Source organism: Hyla sarda, chromosome 1 (assembly GCF_029499605.1).
Source record: "Hyla sarda isolate aHylSar1 chromosome 1, aHylSar1.hap1, whole genome shotgun sequence".
Lineage (NCBI taxonomy): Eukaryota > Metazoa > Chordata > Amphibia > Anura > Hylidae > Hyla > Hyla sarda.
The window spans coordinates 17,662,623-17,683,069 of NC_079189.1; the positions used below are offsets into that span (position 1 = coordinate 17,662,623).

At 46.5% G+C, this 20,447-nt stretch overlaps 1 protein-coding gene across 3 annotated transcripts in view; it reads right to left on the reverse strand.

Moving 5' to 3' along the window:
• The window catches only part of DYSF (dysferlin), a 438,078-nt gene that overhangs the window by 168,299 nt on the left and 249,332 nt on the right, over window positions 1-20,447 (reverse strand). For all 3 annotated transcript variants that reach the window (XM_056552799.1, XM_056552788.1, XM_056552789.1), the window contains exons 25-26: window positions 17,655-17,786; window positions 16,167-16,333 (exon numbers count right to left, since the gene is read on the reverse strand). In XM_056552799.1, the coding sequence (XP_056408774.1) occupies window positions 16,167-16,333; window positions 17,655-17,786 (299 nt within the window). The remainder of the gene's footprint in view (window positions 1-16,166; window positions 16,334-17,654; window positions 17,787-20,447) is intronic.

Here is a 20,447-nt window from a genome sequence, read left to right on the forward strand (position 1 = left end):
CGATAAATTCAAAATGGCAGCCTGTTGTTTAACCCCCTTAAAGGGGTACTCCGTCCCTAGACATCTTATCCCATATCCAAAGGATAGGGGATAAGATGTCAGATCGCCGCTGTCCCACTGCTGGGGACCCCCAAGATCCCCGCTGCGGCACCGCGCTATCATTACAGCACAGAGCGAGTTTGCTCTGTGCGTAATGACGGGCGATACAGGGGACGGAGCCGCGTGATGTCATGGCGCCACCCCTCGTGACATCCCGGCCCGTCCCCTTGATGCAAGTCAGGGACAGGGACATAATACTCCCCCTTTATAAAGCATTGGTACGGCCTCACCTGGAATATGCTGTTCAGTTTTGGGCACCTGTCCATAAAAGGGACACTGCGGAGTTGGAAAGGGTGCAGAGACGCGCGACTAAACTAATATGGGGCATGGAACATCTTAGCTATGAGGAGCGATTAAAGGAGTTACAATTGTTTAGTCTTGAGAAGAGACGTTTAAGGGGGGATATGATAAACGTATATAAGTATATTAATGGCCCATACAAAAAATATGGAGAAAAACTGTTCCAGGTTAAACCCCCCCAAAGGACGAGGGGGCACTCCCTCCGTCTGGAGAAGAAAAAGTTTAGTCTCAAGGGGCGACACGCCTTCTTTACCGTGAGGACTGTGAATTTATGGAACAGTCTACCTCAGGAACTGGTCACAGCAGGAACAATTAACAGCTTTAAAACAGGATTAGATACATTCATGGAACAAAATAACATTAATGCTTATGAAGAAATATAAAATCTCATCCCTTCCCCAATATCGCGCCACACCCCTACCCCTTAATTCCCTGGTTGAACTTGATGGACATATGTCTTTTTTCGACCGTACTAACTATGTAACTATGTAACTATGTAAGTCTATGGCAGGGGACGTGACGACCGCCGCGCCCACTCCCATAGACTTGTATTGAAAGGGGCGGGCCGTGATGTCACGAGGGGCGGAGCCGTGACGTAACGATGCTCCGGCCCCTGTCATTTTCTGACCCCTATAACTTTTTAATTTTTCTGCGTTCGGGCCGGTATGAGGGCTCATTTTTTGCACCGTGATCTGAAGTTTTTATTGGTACCATTTTTATATTAATCGGAAATTTTAATCGCTTTTTATTAATTTTTTCATGATATAAAAAGGGACCAAAAATACGCTATTTTGGACTGTGGAATTCGTTTGCGCGTACGCCATTGACAGTACGGTTTCATTAATGATATTTTTTTACAGTTTGCACATTTCCGCACGCGGCGATACTACATATATTTATTTTTATTTTTACAATTTTTTTTTTTTATGGAAAAAGGGGGTCATTTTTACTTTTATTAGGGAAGGGGTTAAAAGATCTTTATTAACTTTTTTTTACAAATTTTTTTTTGCTATGTTATAGCCCCCCCTAGTGGCTATTGCACTGCACATACCGATCTCATACACAGATCATTGCTGTGCATTGACACGGCAGAGATCAGTGTTATCGGTGGTCGATTGCTCAAGCCTGAGCTTGGAGCAATCAATCGCCGATCGGACGCGACGGAGGCAGGTAAGGGAACCTCCGCTCGCATTCTAGCTGATCAGGACATCGCCATTTCACCGCGATCAGCCCGACTGAGCCGCTGGGAAGCATTTACTTTCATTTTAGACGCGGTGATCAACTTTGAACGCCGTCTCTCAAGGGTTAATAGCGCGCAGCACAACGATCAGCGTGATCCCGTGTTATATACCAGGATCGGGCACAGGGCGTACAAGTACGCCCTGCTTCCTTAAGAGGTTAAAGAGGCATTGATTGTCATTATGAAAAACTTTTTACATTTTGTAGTACTACTGGTAAGATGACTTTTTTAAATATACATTTATTAAATAAAAAATGTCAATTTTACTAAAAAATAAAAAAAGGAAAATAGCCGCCACTAGGGGTCATCTGTCTTTATGCAGACAGACTACTCTGTATTTTGCAGCATACTGGATACCGGCCGTAAAGCATGTTGGTATCCAGTATAGGAGATCACTGCTGCACCACTGCAGCCTTCAGCTGTTTCCAAACTACAATTCCAATGATGGGATTTGTAGTTTTGCAACAGCTAAAGGCAACACTGGTCTAACACAGTGCTTTACAACAGCTGTTGCAAAACTACAACTCTCAGCATGCTTGAACAGCCAAAGCTTTCTCTGACTCATGAATGACAAAAGAAGCTAATCAGACATTCAGGAGTCTGTGAAATCTAAATGACACACATAGTGACAGCTATGTTGATTAGCATCCAGCTTTACTAGGAACAGATAGAAAAAGTAGGCATAAAAACTACTGTGCTTTTATCACTAAAATCCTTGCACTAATTTAGAAAGATCTATTTTTATATTTACACATTTTATATTGTTATAAACTCAACATAATGGCCCTCATTTACTATTCTAAACCCGACTTCTTTTGTCGGGTTTTTTTGTCGCATCTTTGTCTGCGCCATGTCGCAGACATCGTGCGCCAGTCTGCGACACGATGCAACATTTTTTCCCGACGGACCCGATGTGGATTCTACCAAACCCGAAAAAGGGGGGTAACCCGACATTTCTGAGCTTTCCCACGTATTTATAAAGGTTTCCAACCCGAATTTGTTGAATTGTTGTGGATTTTTTCCCGACAGCTCAGAGGAGTTGGAAACCAAAACCAACAAAACCCACGTGCGACAATCAGGATGCAACATAATAATAAATACCAGGGGGAAAAAGCAGTCGGGTAAGAAAGCAACATAGACTTACAACCCGATTTTCTTAGTAAATGAGGGCCAATGTCTTAGCAATACTGCAAGCAAACTGCAATAATCTTTCTCTCTGTGTTACATGCACAGCATGAAATCAGAGAGGAAGGGGTTACAGAGTGCAGTGATTTGCAGACTGCCTAGAGAAGAAAGGGTTACAGAGTGCAGTGATTTGCAGACTGCCTAGAGAAGAAAGGGTTACAGAGTGCAGTGATTTGCAGACTGCCTAGAGAAGAAAGGGTTACAGAGTGCAGTGATTTGCAGACTGCTCCCAGACTCAGAGCAGATGAGTCATCACAGTGAGGGAGAGAGATGGACACTCCCCCTCCACAAGGCAAGAAGACTAAGCAAGTGAGCAAGATATAAATGCTATTTGTTAGGGATATATAGGTCCTAGACACATTGAAATTATATGTACATGATCAGGATTAGGTACTGAGTAACATGTCACTTTTTTTCCCCAACATGACAGGTACACTTTAAAGAGGAAATAGAAAGCTTATCGGTTATTGCTTTTGTAGCTGCCTACTGGCATTGATCATGCACTTCTTCTAATAGGAGTCCTTTGATATAACACCTTCTGGATTACAAAAATTGAATAAAATGAATGATTTTATGTCCATGCCTCCTGCCTTGATGTTCTAGGTCTCCAAACTGTGGACCTCCAGTTGTTGCAAAAATACAACTCCCGGCATGCCAGGACACAAGGTGGTGTTGCCTCCCTAAAATTTAGCATTAGACTGTAGTTGGTCTAGGACAGTGATGACGAACCTATGGCACGCGTGCCACAGGTGGCACGCCGAGTCCCCTCTGTGGGCACGCGGCCATAGTTCGCCATCTGACCAAATCTGGCGATTACTTGCTTAAACGGTCACAGGCTCATGCAGCAGCTCGGCCTGGCTTCCCACGGTGGCTCTGCCTGGCATCACGGGGCCGCTCGGAACAGCATTTTAAAGCCCTGCGGTGGAAGCCGGCTCCCATACAGTACACCGGGCTGTGGCTTTCTCCCAGCAGTGCTTAGCGCTGGCCGGAAGTCACTTCCTCCCAGCGCTCTATGGTAAAGCAGGAGCCGCGTGGGAGGAAGTAACAGAGTGCAGGCCAGGTACATGAAATTAAGAATATTCCTCCCTATTTCATATTCAAATATTTAATAATGACAAGGAGAAGATTAGTTGTATGAAGGGAATGGGCTGTATGAGAGAGGAACATAGGCTGTATGAGGGGGGGGGGGCAGGGACTGTATGAGGGGAACATAGGCTGTATGAGGGGGGCAGGGGCTGTATGAGGGGAACATAGGCTGTGGGGGGCAGGGACTGTATGAGGGGAACATAGGCTGTATGAGGGGGGGGGCAGGGACTGTATGAGGGGAACATAGGCTGTATGAGGGGGGCAGGGGCTGTATGAGGGGAACATAGGCTGTATGAGGGGGGCAGGGGCTGTATGAGGGGAACATAGGCTGTGGGGGGCAGGGACTGTATGAGGGGAACATAGGCTGTATGAGGGGGGGGCAGGGGCTGTATGAGGGGAACATAGGCTGTATGAGGGGGGGCAGGGGCTGTATGAGGGGAACATAGGCTGTATGAGGGGGGGCAGGGGCTGTATGAAGGGAACATAGGCTGTATGAGGGGGGGGGCAGGGGCTGTATGAGGGGAACATAGGCTGAATGAGGGGGGCAGGGGCTGTATGAGGGGAACATAGGCTGTGGGGGGCAGGGACTGTATGAGGGGAACATAGGCTGTATGAGGGGGGGGCAGGGGCTGTATGAGGGGAACATAGGCTGTATGAGGGGGGGCAGGGGCTGTATGAGGGGAACATAGGCTGTATGAGGGGGGGCAGGGGCTGTATGAAGGGAACATAGGCTGTATGAGGGGGGGGCAGGGGCTGTATGAGGGGAACATAGGCTGTATGAGGGGAACATAGGCTGTATGAGGGGGGGGGCAGGGGCTGTATGAGGGGAACATAGGCTGTATGAGGGGAACATAGGCTGTATGAGGGGGGACAGAGACTGTATGAGGGGGAACATGGGCTGTATGAGGGGGGGACAGGGACTGTATGAGGGGAACATAGGCTGTATGAGGGGGGATAGGGACTGTATGAGGGGGAACATGGGCTGTATGAGGGGGGGGCAGGGACTGTATGAGGGGGGACATAGGCTGTATGAGGGGGGACAGGGACTGTATGCTGTATGAGGGGGAACATGGGCTGTATGAGGGGGGACAGGGACTGTATGAGGGGGAACATGGACTGTATGAGGGGAACATAGGCTGTATAAGGGGGCAGGGACTGTATGAGGGGGAATATAGGCTGTATGAGGGGGGGCAGGGACTGTATGAAGGGGGGGCAGGGACTGTATGAGGGGAACATAGGCTGTATGAGGGGGGACATAGGCTGTATGAGGGGAACATAGGCTGTATGAGGGGAACATAGGCTGTATGAGGGGGGGCAGGGGCTGTATGAGGGGAACATGGACTGTATGAGGGGGGCAGGGGCTGAATGAGGGGAACATAGGCTGTATGAGGGGGGGGCAGGGGCTGTATGAGGGGGGACATGGGCTGTATGAGGGGGGACATGGGCTGTATGAGGGGGTACATGGGCTGTATGAGGGGGGACAATGGCTGTATGAGGGGGGCAAGGGCTGTATGAGGGGGGACATGGGCTGTATCAGGGGGGACATGGGCTGTATGAGGGGGGACAATGGCTGTATGAGGGGGGCAGGGGCTGTGTGAGGGGGACATGGGCTGTATGATGGGAACATAGGCTGTATGAGGGGGGGCAGGGGCTGTGTGAGGGGGACATGGGCTGTATGAGGGGGGGCATGGGCTGTGTGAGGGGGACATGGGCTGTATGAGGGGAGACAGGGGCAGTATGAGAGGGAACATGGGCTACATGAGGGGAAACATAGGCTACATGAATTTCATATAGCAGTACCCCTCATATAGCTGGTGCCTCTCCTATAGTCTATATTCCCCATCATAGGACTGTGTCCTCCCCCTCCTTCTCCAAAGGTAAGAAGAAGAGAGGGGGGGGGGGGGGATAACTGTTTTGTTGAGCATTTCTAAATTTATTAAAAGTAAATAACCTGCAGCACCCCTAACCCCCCCCCCCCCCACACACACACACAGAGCCCCTACCCCCCCCCCCACCCCACACACACACAAAGCACCTACCCCACACAGCACCCCATCTGCCCACACACCTACATAAACACAGCAGACCCTCACACAGCACCCCTCAAACACACAGCACAGTTGTTGTGTTCTTTTAAAACAAAAAATGTTAATTAGTTATGACAACTGTATGAGTTGTTTTTTCAAAACTTAAACCTCAGTATTCTGATTTAATTGCTGTGCTGGCACTTTGAGGGAAAAAAAAGTTGGCGTGCATTACGGTTTGGGCACTCGGGCTCAAAAAGGTTCGCCATCACTGGTCTAGGACCTAAAACAGTCACATGTGTGGTGAGCCACGGGGTGTGAGGTGAGGTGTAATGGCCGGATGGTGTTGCCCAGGGGTAGATGGTATTAACCCCTTCTTGTTCGTGACGCCAGAGGGTGGTTTGCCTATGTAACCACCCAAAGGTAGTACCGCTAGTCTTAGGTTAGGCAGGGGCAATAAAGAGTCCAAGGCCGGGGGGGCGTGGCTTGGCGCGCTGAGGATGAGCTGCTCTCTTTAGGAGCTCTGTCCTGGGCCACAGTTATAGAGGCTTTTTCACCATATTATGGGAGGCAGATCCCGAAAAAAGAATAAGAAGAAGCAAGATGTGACACCCAGGAACAAGATGCGACGCCCGCAATGAGAGCTTCTTTAGGCTGATACAGAGTACCGACATACCTCTGAAGCCTGAGGCCCTGCTGACAACGCAGCGCTCACCGGAGTCCGCCATTATAGACTTGCCAGACAACTACGCAGACACTGAAATGGCCGCGCAGTCTCTGAGGACTTCGCCTCACCACACCGCGGGTCCCAACCATAAGCAGCACCCACCTGTGAGTACAGCCTCCCCTCCTGAATCTGCGCTGCCCGGAGTGCCGTCCAGGGACCGCAGTGTGAATACATGGCAGTGTGAGGCGCCCTTCTCTCCCGAGCCACTGAGCGCTGATGGCGGTGCAGCCGCAATTGATCGCAGCGCACATGTGGGGAAAAGCATGCAGATTCCCGATCCTGTCATTTCTCTGACTTATCGGGACACACAGGAGATCTCCACCGCAGGGGGAGAAGGCTCATCTGATAAGGCACACTTCCACCGCTCCCCAGCCCTCTCTGTTCAGGACCCCACTGAAGAAGTAATTGACCTCTGCTATGCTGTCTGGCTACTCCTCTGATGATACTATAACCGACCCAAGTAGTCCGACCCACCACGGCCGAACAGCGGACTCACAGCACCAGCCGCCCACTCAGATCCCTCACACACCCCCTCTGCTCAATTCTACCTTGCCAACTCCCGAAATGGCCGCCAACACTTTGAAAGGACATCCTGAACTTCAAGCACTACTTGCCCTTTTACCGACAAAATCTGACTTAATCACCATGGCTACAGACTTGCGCTCGGCCTGGAGACAGGACTTAAATCCGGTCAAACAAGAAATTGCGCAACTGCATACCCGAGTACAACACTTGGAAGAATTCAAAACCTCACTTATTTCACAAATACAAGACCTTCAAGAAACCACCAGGAATCTTTCTCTCCAACAGCTATCAGAAATTGAACATCTAGATGATCTAGATAACAGAAACCAACGAAACAACATCCGAATTAAAGGTTTACCGGAAACTGTACCACCACATGAGATTGCCCCCACCTTACAAAGAATCTTCAACGAAACCCTACAGAAACCCCCAGGCTCACCTGTAAAACTGGATAGAGCGCACAGAGCCCTCAAGGCAAAAGATCCTGACCCTCGGAAGCCCAGAGATATCATCTGCAGAGTACACCATTATCTACTTAAAGATGAAATAATGCGAAAAACTCGTAGTCTGAAGAACCTATCGTACAACGGCTCCTCAATTCAACTATATCCTGACTTATCTCTGCGCACTCTTAAACTGAGAGCGGCACTAAAGCCTCTACTCCAGATGTTACAAAACGCAAAGATACTCTATCGCTGGGGATTCCCTTTCTCCCTCCCAGCCAAACATGGTACCACATCGGCAACTCTTAGACGCCCTGAGGATCTACACCGCTTCCTATCTACATTCAAACTCCCGCCTGTCTCCTTACCTGATTGGGACAGACTGTTCCTACCACTGCCACTGGGGAGATTGGAACACAATACACCTCAGCTGACCCGAGCCGGAAAATTGCAGGATCTTGGAAAGCTCCCACTTCCAACTAGACAGAAACGCAAGACTTGAGGAGACTGGAGACTACCTACTGCGCACATGCGCACACCTGTCTACAAGACATGGACTTGCCCCACTGATGTCATCAGTTTGAGACCTTAGAGATGATGACCTTTGCTGGAGCCTGTTGCTCTTAGCCTTGCTAACTAATGACCGCTTTATTAACATCACTTTGTTCTTTTATAGTTATTGTTCTTATTGTTTCTGCCTCCCACCATGCTTTTCTTTATGGGTGGCAATGCCTCCCTTGTGACATACGCCTCACTATACTGCTATACTTCCCCGATTATAGGGAGAGTAACATGCTTACATACACAGCCCTGAATTGGACCTCCTACACCCCAACCTATTGGTTCTCCTCGAAACCTAATATAGCGCCTCACTATCGGTGCTCCTTCCACGACGTTCCCCCACTAGATTGAAGTTTGGACTGGTTCCAAACTACTCCATTATGGCCCCTCCTCCTAGACCCTTTGCAATCCCTCTCTTGAGATTGCCTCTCTTACTAACATTCTTCTTCACATTCCCCACTAATTGCTTTACACTTTTTGCTCACATTCTCAGGATGAACGGAGTCATTCTTCCTCTGCAGCAGCTCACCCTCGCGCTGGACCTTCACAGCACCTCTGGTAAGTGGCTCATCATTCCACCTTACACCCATGGCAGCTGAACTCACACTTTCCACCCTTAATGTCAAGGGTTTTAATACTCCAGAAAAAAGAGCCCACACACTACACCATATGCATAAACAAAAAGTCCATATACCAGTGTTGCAAGAAACGCACTTCAAAGAGGGCCATGTACCTCGTCTTAAAAATAAATACTATACAACCTGGCTTCATAGCACGAACCCAGAAGCTAGAACTAGAGGGGTTTCGTTAGCCTTTCATAGATCAATACCGATAAAAATTATTTCCTCAGCTATGGATGAATCGGCCGATACATTTTCACCTACTGTGTATTGGCAAATCAAACAATCACAATTGCAAACGTTTATGCACCCAATCACAATCAGATATCTTTCCTTCTCAAGGCGCTGGAGGTTCTGAGTGCCTTCGCCACTGGACCTGTCTTCCTTTGTGGAGACTTCAATCTGCCGATTTTCCCACTAATGGACACATCCACGGGTAGAACGGCCATATCCCACAGTAAACTGCGTGCATTGAGGAAGAAACTCCACACTTTACAGTTAAGTGACACTTGGAGGACGCTGCACCCATTAGATCGTGACTACACCTTTTATTCGCATCCTAGGGGGACATACACCAGAATAGACTACATTTTTTGCCCTCATCACTTGCTACCATCAATTACCTATTCCCGCATAGGTCTGATGACACACTCAGATCATGCACCTGTTACATGCTCACTCACGTTACCCTCGCTCACTAAACCGCACTCTAATTGAAAGCTAAATGAATCCCTTCTATTAGACGAGTTATGTACGCAGGAATTGAAACGAGTGATCTCTGACTTTCATACAGACCAAACTTCTGATGAAACTTCACCTTTGATAAAATGGGAAGCCTTAAAATGTGTGGCCAGAGGAGTCCTAATAAAACACGGTGCTCGCTTAAAAAGAGAATCAACTGCAAAATTAGCTTCACTATTACAGCAACTCCACGCTCTAGAAATACTCCATAAACAAACACTTCAAGATATGGTGTTCAGAGATCTAGTGAGAGTATGCAATGATCTCCTAGCCCTACTGAACTCTAAATACAGATACTATGAACAAGTAACGGGAAAAATGTTCTATGAGTGGGGGAATAGACCGGGAAAACTCCTAGCAAACTCATTAAGGGATAAAAAGTCAGCACTATTTGTTCCTACTATTAAACCGCCTGAGAGTCCACCCACATCTCTTACACCTGAGATCTTAGAAGCTTTCCGACAACACTATAAAGCCCTTTACTCCCTGCCTAAACCCCAACATCTAGCTTCCAATTCACCAACTAAACCATCACTACGACAATATATATTGGACACGGCCCTGCCGAATCTCTCCTCTAGCGCAATACAGGCAATGGAGAGTCCCTTCACGACTGAAGAACTGGAGATGGCCATCAGTTCACTACCAGCAGGCAAGAGCCCAGGACCTGATGGTTTTACTGCCAAATTTTACAAATCCCTGTGGCCTGAGCTGATTCCTCCATTGCTTGTAGCGTTCAATAACATTTCAGACTCTGCCCCCCCTCCTCAGTCCTTCTTAAGGGCGTATGTAACAGTAATACCCAAAGAGGGCAAGGATCCTCTTCTATGCCCCAGCTATAGACCGATATCCTTGATAAACACAGACACAAAGCTTTTTGCCAAACTCATAGCGAATAGGCTAGCTATCCATATGCAATCCTTAGTCCACCCGGATCAAGTAGGATTTATACGTGGCAGAGAAGCGAGGGACAACAGGCTACGAACCTTCTCTAGTATCCATTATGCTCAAAAACACAAAATCCCTCTGCTTATATTTGCACTTGATGCAGAAAAGGACTTTGACCGGGTGGACTGGGACTTCCTCAAAGCAACCCTATCCCAAATCGGACTAGGGCCACGTATGCTTCAGTGGATCCTGGCCCTCTATACGAACCCTCAGGCGCAATTGAGAATAAATGGCCAATTCTCCGCACCCTTCTCCATATGCAATGGCACATGACAGGGTTGCCCCTTATCATCCTTACTATATGTTCTATGTATGGAACACCTTCTTACAGCGATTCGTAAGAATCCAGATATTAGGGGGTTGCCCGTCTCGGAGTGCCATTGCAAATGCGCCGCGTTTGCAGACGATCTGCTCCCTTATGTCTCCTCCCCGCTTACCACCTTGCCCTCACTTATGTCTACAATTAGATTATTCTCGGCCTTTAGCAACAATAAATTGAATTCCACTAAATGCGAGGCACTTAACATCACACTATCAACCCATACTGTTCAGCAACTCAAATCATCTTACCCCTTTAAATGGTGCACGACTTCCCTCACATACCTAGGCATACAAGTACCAGCTAATCTTATCGACACCTACAGACTGAATTTCCCAACCTTATTGCAACTTCTAAGATCCGACCTGATTATTTTCTGTATTATCTGACAGCTATACTGACACAAGTACTGGACTGCTTTCATCACAGACGAAACAAACAGTGGGTCACTCTTGAGGAGGCAATGATTAATCATGATCCTAGATTTCTGATTTGGCTTCCCCAATATCACACGTCCCTTAACTCCATACTGAATCTACCTCCGGTGTTACACTCCATAGCTAAAGCACATAAAGGATATTTACCTAACCTGGCTCTCTACACCGCGGATGGCCCCCTTACACCACTCTTTGATAATCCGTCCTTCCCACCTGCCCTCTCCACAAACACTTACCTCAACTTTAAGCGACGGGGAGGTGCCTCCTTCTTCTCTCTCCTGACTCCTATTGGACTGAAACCCCTACATGATTTACTAGGCGACAAGCCCCCTAATGCACTCTTGAACTTTCAATACACACAATTACGACACTTCTATAACTCATGCTCGGTCAGGTTGAGTCTTCACCGACCCCGCACTAGATTTGAGAGCTTGTGTACAGCTGATTCTCCGGTCCCCCGAACGGTCAGTACTCTCTATCCTCTCCTACTGGAAGCATCAACCAAACAACGATTGCCGTTCTGTGAGGGCTGGGAGAAGGAGCTGGGTCATACCATTGCGTCAGAGGATTGGACGCGGGCCATATCACTGTGTGTTAGTCGTACATCGTTATCCTGTAAAGCCCAGGAAACAAATTATTAAATCTTGACTAGATGGTATAGAGTTCCATCGTTGATAGCCAAATTTTATCGGGGGTCCTCTGACGCATGTTGGAGATGTGGGGAGCCGGGGGGCACAATGACACATATTTGGGTGACGTGCCCGTCATTAACCAGATTCTGGACCCAGGCTATTGACATCATAGAGCGAATCACCTCCAAACGCATACCATTCACCCCTGAGGCTCTATTACTATCCATCCTGCCCGATAATGTCGCGCCGGGACATAGCCGACTATTGTACTTTCTGCTCATAGCTGCGAGAACAGTGATCACGCGCCTATGGAAATCACAGACTCCACCAACAATATCATCCTGGCTGCAGGAAATAACGTACTTGTGTAGAATGGAGAAGCTAGTGGCAGATTCTAGACGTCAGCTTGATAAACATTCCCAGATCTGGGGCCCCTGGACATCTTTCCTGTCCTCTAGTACCTATGAAAGCCTGCACCTAGCTCCTTGATTACCCATCCATATTTCACGTACCTTTTGCCCCCACTCCTATATGGCTCACTGAGACACTTTTCCTTCTCTAACACTGACAGTGTGGACTGACGGGTGCTTCGGTGCTGTGGGGGTGTCGGCCGAGAGGTGACCACGTGGTAAGTACTCTGCTCCATCCTCCCTCATCATTCCTTTTCACATACATGTCCCTGAGAGCACACACTTTCCTTCCCTTTCTCCTCTTTTCTCCACTTTCTACCACTTTCCTCACGCCAACTTCCTTTCCTATCTCTTTGACTCACCTTTTTTTTTTTTTCTTGGCTTTCCTACTTTTCCTGCTTTTCACGCTATCTTCTATTTCACGTTTAATTATCAAGCATTAAGGATTAGTATTGTCAGCCAAGACGTTTGTTGCAAACTTTGACCTACTGAATCCACACCCAGACGGTAGTACAGACCCCTTTTGAATGGTTGATATACCCAACGATATGCCTGTTGTGTAAGAAAATTACTATTCCCTTTCCACCCTTGTACTGTGTGCCTCTATTCCGGGAAAGAAAGGGTACTATACAGACTGACATTGTATTCCTTCCTGTTGACTCTCGCTTCAGACGTGCATTTCTTGTTTGTATGTTATTTTTGGAAAATCAATAAAAATCTTTTTCTGAAAAAAAAGAGTCCAAGGCCAGGTTAAGGGTAACGGTAGTTTTTACAGAGGTTAGACAGGTGTTACAGTCTATACAGTTCAGCAAGTATCCCAGAGAGGTGGCCAGTGACACAGAGAGACCTCACAGGTTTGGTGGGACTTGCAGTAGGTAGACTGACTAGATTGCAGGCCACGGTGACTAGACAGTAGACTTGACTTACTTGATGACTGACAATGAGATGACTTGAGCTTACTTGCAATTGACAGGTAGCTGCAGACTTTAGGCTTGAGGCCTCCAATGGCTGGACACAGGCATTGGGAAAGATGACTGGACTTGACCACAGCAGGAAGAGAATCACAAGAGAGAGATTGCAGCTCCTCCCTTCCTTATAAAGGAGGGCTGTGCAAGGAGCCCATAGGTTACTAGCGAGGTCACCTGGTGGCTAGTGTTCCCTGGGTAACAATACAATCATATGACTTAAACATGTGACATAATCATGTGAATAACAATACAGGTCCTTTACTTTCATGTGAAAACTTATATACACAGGGGGAGACACTGCAGGGGAGCCATGAGGTCATATAGGGACTCAACCTGACGGGACTGTAAGACCATATCCCGTACTGGGACACCACACATGTTTGGTTATTTCTTCACCTATGCTCAAATGGACAGGACTACCAAAGACCCAACATGAAGAGTGGGCGGTGTAGACCATTCAGGTGCCTCCTGTGCACTCCATAAAATTCATCCCTACCAGTAATCTTTTCAAAGCTCTTCTACCTTATTTCTCCGCTGTCCTGGAGAAACTACCGTATCAGCGATGACCTACACAGAAGCTATATCTACTGGGACAGGTTATGGCCACAATGATCTGACCGATCACAGAGGATAATATTTCATAGCTGGAAATCCCACCATGTGCAGTGATACATCGAATTTCTCCACAATAATATTTTCAAAAATGTGGATTTAGGGAAAACTCGTCTCCATGTTTTTCTTGGAAAGTTCTGCACCATAAAAATTGTTGAACTATTTCAGCATTCCTCCTTCTCTTTGTTTTTGTTAGACAGCTTTCTGATATTTGAGAGCCATCGGACCCCTCGCTCCCCTCAATGCTTGTGGAATTTGTGGTGCTGAATCATTCATGCAAATTCGGCTATTATGTCTATAATCACTTTCTTATACCCATTATACCAAGTGGCGGCGTACGCCGGGATCAAGTACATTACAATTGCGAAACGTGTCGCGCTCTTACCGGTAAGTGGTGTGTCACATCCACACGGAAGGGAGTTAATAACTAAACTATTTAAGTAATTGAAATGAAAAACAAAAAAAAGAACCCAGGAGCCGGCAAACCACGTCCCATTGCACCATGCTGATGAATGCTTTAAGACTCCGGCAAAGATGATCCGACCGCGAAAAAAACTATTAACATTTTTATGATGCCTATGAGCCAAAACTGGGCATTTTCACAGCAATGTAAATCTAGCAGGAGAAATCACCGCTCTAAAGATTTACTATGATGTGAATTTTTAACTCCTGTGTGGCCAACCTGCTACTATTGAAATTTGACTGAATATTTGGTCATCGTGACACCAACTAGAGACAAGACGTAGGAAAAGAGGTAAAAAGAAAACAGGGGGCGCTCCCTTAGTTTACGTATAACGACTTAGTGTGACCCTCCACCACACCTAAGTGATATACTCACCAGATTGGATGGCAAGCCTTAATCCCAGGATTCCTGGGACCAATGCCTGCAGTGGACCGGTGGGTGTATGGTTTTAGTAGGTAATAGCTGCTGCCCTCTGACCGGGACTGAACCCTTGCGCAAGGGCCAGTTTGAGCTACACGTGAAAAATTGAGAAAATATGGTCTTAGAGGCGCTGCGCACAAACGTGGTCCCAAATGGGAAGCCTTAAGCCAGCACAGGAAAATAAATATTTTTATTTGAAACAATGGACGACGCGTTTCGGCACACAGAGAGTTCCTTCCTCAGATACAAACATACAGTGCAAATTCTGGTGTGGATCAGATGCAAGATTGCACTTGTGGGGTTCCTGTGTTGAGCAGTGCTGGCGTGGGTCTGCAGACACAGTCAAGCTTTAAGCCCTCCTATACAAGTGAGGGTTGGTATAAAGACATGAACCAATCAAGGGGTCCCATTCTACATTTTTAAAACCACACAGTGAACACTCTCTTCACACAGCAAGTACACAGCACCTGCTGTATTCATTCCCTGACTGCTCCTCTGCCTGTGGCATTATTTAGCACACGGTGAGCATAGTTTAAATGAATCTCATTTATTTCTAAATGTCTAAATAAAAATATATAAATATGAAATCGAAAATGGTGCTGTAGGGGTTGGTCAGTGGTGATGACATCACTCAGGGGGTGGGGTTACTGCTCACAGACCAGATCAGCCACGCCTCTTGAGAGAGCAGAGGATGATGTGTTGTCTAGGTAGAGAGGGAGGAGCCAGGGAGCTGTTAAGACAACACCACACTGACAATGAGAGGACTACACAACTTCCTGTCAGGGGTGAATCACATAAAAACATGCTGAAGCCAGTACAATTTGTAATAACACTATATTAGTAAGTTATTTATCTTGGAGTGATAGTTTTTCTGATACAGGAATACCCCTTTAACCTATGTTTTTTTTTTTTATAGCCATATGCAATGTAAATGATAAAGATCAGCCGCCTGTGGAACAGACTTAAGTGAAGCCTTGGCATGGTAAAGATGGTGAAGCAATCCATGGACATTCCACCGGAGTGGTATATTCTACAGCAAACATTTAGGCTTTCCTGATGCCAACAGACTCTAAATCTCTTAGAAAAATGTTTATCTGGTGGATTAGAGAGAACAGCGGCAGGAGAACCCACTGATACTTTACAGACCTCGACCATTTATCAGCTGATTATAGTCTGAACACAAAGAGCGGGATATTATGCCACAGCTCCGCCAAGAAGTCCGTGTTCGGGAGAACCAGCTGCCTGTAGTATCAGGATCAGGCATGATAGCCAGCTCTAGTTCTTTCTGCCTTTTCAATGAGAGCAATTGAGGAGGATTTTAAGAAAGGAAGCACATCCAGGAAAAACTATAATATCACATTCACCGGCACATAATAACATTGGTTCAATTTACAATCTGGACTCACGTCTTCTCGGGGCTGATGAACCAGTCTCCGGCCCACATCCAACCACTGGAGGGCTTGAAACTATCCTTCGGAAGCTTGATCTTCCCCGTCACGTCTGTGTATTTGGGATATGTCAGCCCAGTGGTCCCCCAGTTTCCTACTAATGCCAGCTTGGTTTGGTTCTCATACTGCAAGACAAGGGACGCTGTTGTCTTTACTTTGTATGGTACAGGATGATACAGTCCTATCGCTATGACAAATATATTACAAATGGGGGTCATGTTGACTGGATTCCAACCATCTCCCCTACCAGATAGAAGTCACCAGTGTATATAGGGGTGGGATCGGTTAATATATGACAAAACTGAGTAGGGTGGGATATGTAAAAATAAGATAAAATAGTGGGAAGAAAGCAAGAGGCATAGACAGAATTTAGAAGGGTAGAACAATAAAGAGTAAGATACTACAGGCCAGTAGGGAGGCATAGTACAGCCTGTAGCATAGACCAGGATATGATAGGACAGGATATGTTACAGTATATGTCAAATGCTAAATGTTTTTAATATTGTAGAGGTTCTTGAGTATGCCTTGTGTTTCCCTGTTTTTCCTGATGTGGCAGGCATAAGTTTACAACCATACTGAATGCAATTGCATCACTGAAATTATTTTCTATTGCTGCCTACATTTTCCATGAGACTTCTGTCTTTGCAGAGAGAGGGGCTGGAGTCTTATCACTGTACCTGGTCATCTTATTAGACTGCTGGTGCTGGATATCACCCAGGAGAACTGATTAGACCAAGTGGGTTGGGGACACTTCACATTATGTGCAGTTTTGATGTGTTTTCTTATTCAAAGGCAGTATACAGATAGAGCTGGAGGGGAGGTGTATAATTACTATATAGCTTGATCCCATAGAGATAACAGCAGCAGTATACAGATGTGAGTAGGAAGGGTTTCGAAGCTGCCAGGAAACATCTAACAGATGATGAAGTGAGTCAGGCTGGTGATCGTATGACTCAGTTACAATAATGGGATGCATGGATGCAGCTGAGCTGGAATAAAATAGATGTAGCTGTAGGACTAATAATGGTGAATGTGCATGATATGGGCAAAGAAAACAAATCCTGGAGGAGTGCTTCTAAAAATGTTTTAATGATATGGAATGGATTAGAATGGGATATATTAGAATGGGGATAGGATTAAATAGGACAGAATTGCATATAATAACAAAAATAGGATAAGACAGAATTAAATAAGATGCAAAGGTATAGAATGGAACAGAATACGCAAAAATATAGGCTATGACTATTTGGAATAGGATATGATGAAATGATAGCACAGGATAGAATCTTCTTGGATGGGATGGGTAAGACAAGATTAACAAGAAAAGACAGAATAAAATAAGACAGAACAGGATAAAACACAGTATAAAAGTTCCCATGTTGGACAGAGATAGAAAACATGAAAAGTGTGGTGTATAGGGAATAAGGATCCTTTTGGGACTTTTACCGATTCTGCGAACACAGAAAGCTTCCCCTGTGCAAACTGATTGAATTCCTTCTGGTCCACAGACAGCCCGAACCACAGCTGCACCCGCACTTGTCCGGGCATCTTGGCTCCCTTATTCCCTTCTTGTGGAAACTGAAAAAAGGGTGTTAGGAAATAATCATATTGTTAATAGAAAAATACAATTCTATAGTTTTTTTTAATCATCGCCTTCTAGCATTTTAACTCAAAGGTGACCTGTTTTCATGCCCTTATAAGGAACCCCGATGATAGGAGAATAAAAATCAAGCTTTTATTTCAAATGCACAAGCAATGACCCCAGACCAACTAGCCCTTCTGTTTTATCTTATCCTGTCCTGAAAATGAGTACAACTTCCCCAAAAGACAGGGCTGAAAATGGAGAGAGACTTAACGCAAAGCAAAACCCTCTAACCATATCCTATCCCTAAACCACCAACCCTAAACTCTATCCCTACTAATCCTAACCCCTAAACCCTAACCCTACTAATCCTAACCTACACCGTAACCCTACTACCCCTTACCCTCTACCCTAATTCTACTATTCTCCTACTATTCTCCTTGACAAAGCCGCTTCCGACGAAACGCGTCGGAGTTGTGGGGGTGGATTGGGGTGAGTCCTGTGCCAGCTTATACCAAACCGTTTTTTCCCTGCATACTACTCTTTGCTGCTAGTCACCACTCAAAGTTGCTGCTATCTATCTGCTGCTATCTATATTATTGCTGCCAATTGCCTGTTGGTTGTTATTGCTTATTATCAGCACTATACTGTGTGACCCAGGTGATATTATTCCCCCTTTTTTTAGGCTGCATGTTCAAGTCCTTGTCCACTTCATTTGCACGGTTAATTAATTTTTTTATTTTTTGCACTTGTTGCAACTCACTTGAGTGTTATGTTTTATTCATTTGCTTTCTGCCTTGGTTATTAATCAATAATTCTATCACATATATTTGTTTGCCCTCACCGGCCATTGCGTGGTAATTTAATTCCACAAGTATTGCACATTTTTTTGCACATATTTTGCACGACGCCCTTCCCCCCTCCTTCCCCTCACCTTGTGCATGCAACCCCTGCAGATATTAAGTTATTATTATCAATCTACTTATTTATAACCATTAATTGCAGCTCACTACTAGCATTGTGACTTCTCAAAGAACTATTTTATCTCTTTATCTATTTTATTGGCATACAGGCTCTCTCACCCCAGCATCCACCTTATACTTTTATACTTACCGTATATACTCGAGTATAGGCCGAGTTTTTCAGCACGATTTTTCGTGCTGAAAACACCCCCCTCGGCTTATACTCGAGTGAACTCCCCCACCCGCAGTGGTCTTCAACCTGCGGACCTCCAGAGGTTTCAAAACTACAACTCACAGCAAGCCCGGGCTGCCATCGGCTGTCCGGGCTTGCTGGGAGTTGTAGTTTTGAAACCTCCGGAGGTCCGCAGGTTGAAGACCACTGCGGCCTTCAACATCATCCAGCCCCCTCTCACCCCCTTTAGTTCTGAGTACTCACCTCCGCTCGGCGCTGGTCCGGTCCTGCAGGACTGTCCGGTGAGGAGGTGGTCCGGTGGGATAGTAGTTCCGGGCTGCTATCTTCACCGGGGAGGCCTCTTCTAAGCGCTTCGGGCCCGGCCTCAGAATAGTCACGTTGCCGTGACAACGACGCAGAGGTGCGTTCATTGCGAACGTAATTCTGCGTCATTGCCAAGGCAACGGCTCTATTCCGGGCCGGAAGCGCGGAGAAGAGGCGCCCCCGGTGAAGATAGCAGCCCGGAACCACTATCCCACCGGACCACCTCCCCACCGGACCACCTCCCCACCGGACCACCTCCTCACCGGACCACCTCCTCACCGGACAGTCCTGCAGGACCGGACCAGCGCCGAGCGGAGGTGAGTACTCAGAACTAAAGGGGGTGAGAGGGGGGCTGGATGATGTTGAAGGCCGCAGTGGTCTTCAACCTGCGGACCTCCGGAGGTTTCAAAACTACAACTCCCAGCAAGCCCGGACAGCCGATGGCTGCCCGGGCTTGCTGGGAGTTGTAGTTTTGAAACCTCTGGAGGTCCGCAGGTTGAAGACCACTGAGGGCGAATGATGAGAAGAGGATGATGAAGGGGGGGTGTGGGGATGATGAAGGGGGGGGGGGGGTGGGATGATAAGGGGATGATGAAGGGGGGATGTGTGGGATGATAAGGGGATGATGAAGGGGGGATGTGTGGGATGATAAGGGGATGATGAAGGGGGGATGTGTGGGATGATAAGGGGATGATGAAGGGGGGATGTGTGGGATGATAAGGGGATGATGAAGGGGGGATGTGTGGGATGATAAGGGGATGATGAAGGGGGGATGTGTGGGATGATAAGGGGATGATGAAGGGGGGATGTGTGGGATGATGACAAGGGGATGATGATGAGGATGTTAATGACGGGTCTGGATGATGACAGGGGGGGGATGAGGTATTTCCCACCCTAGGCTTATACTCGAGTCAATAACTTTTCCTGGGATTTTGGGTTAAAATTAGGGGTCTCGGCTTATACTCGGGTCGGCTTATACTCGAGTATATACGGTATACTTTTATATATCCTTTATTTTTATACTACCGTTTATGAATTGATTCTGTGATTTCAGATATACATATATGTATTTTTTAAACTATATATTTCAATAAAATTACTTTTATACATGATTATACTTGTCATAAATTATTTTTAACTGGGGTATATTCACCATTTTATTGTGTGGTCTTCCACACCTGTAAGTTGTTGTTTTAGTT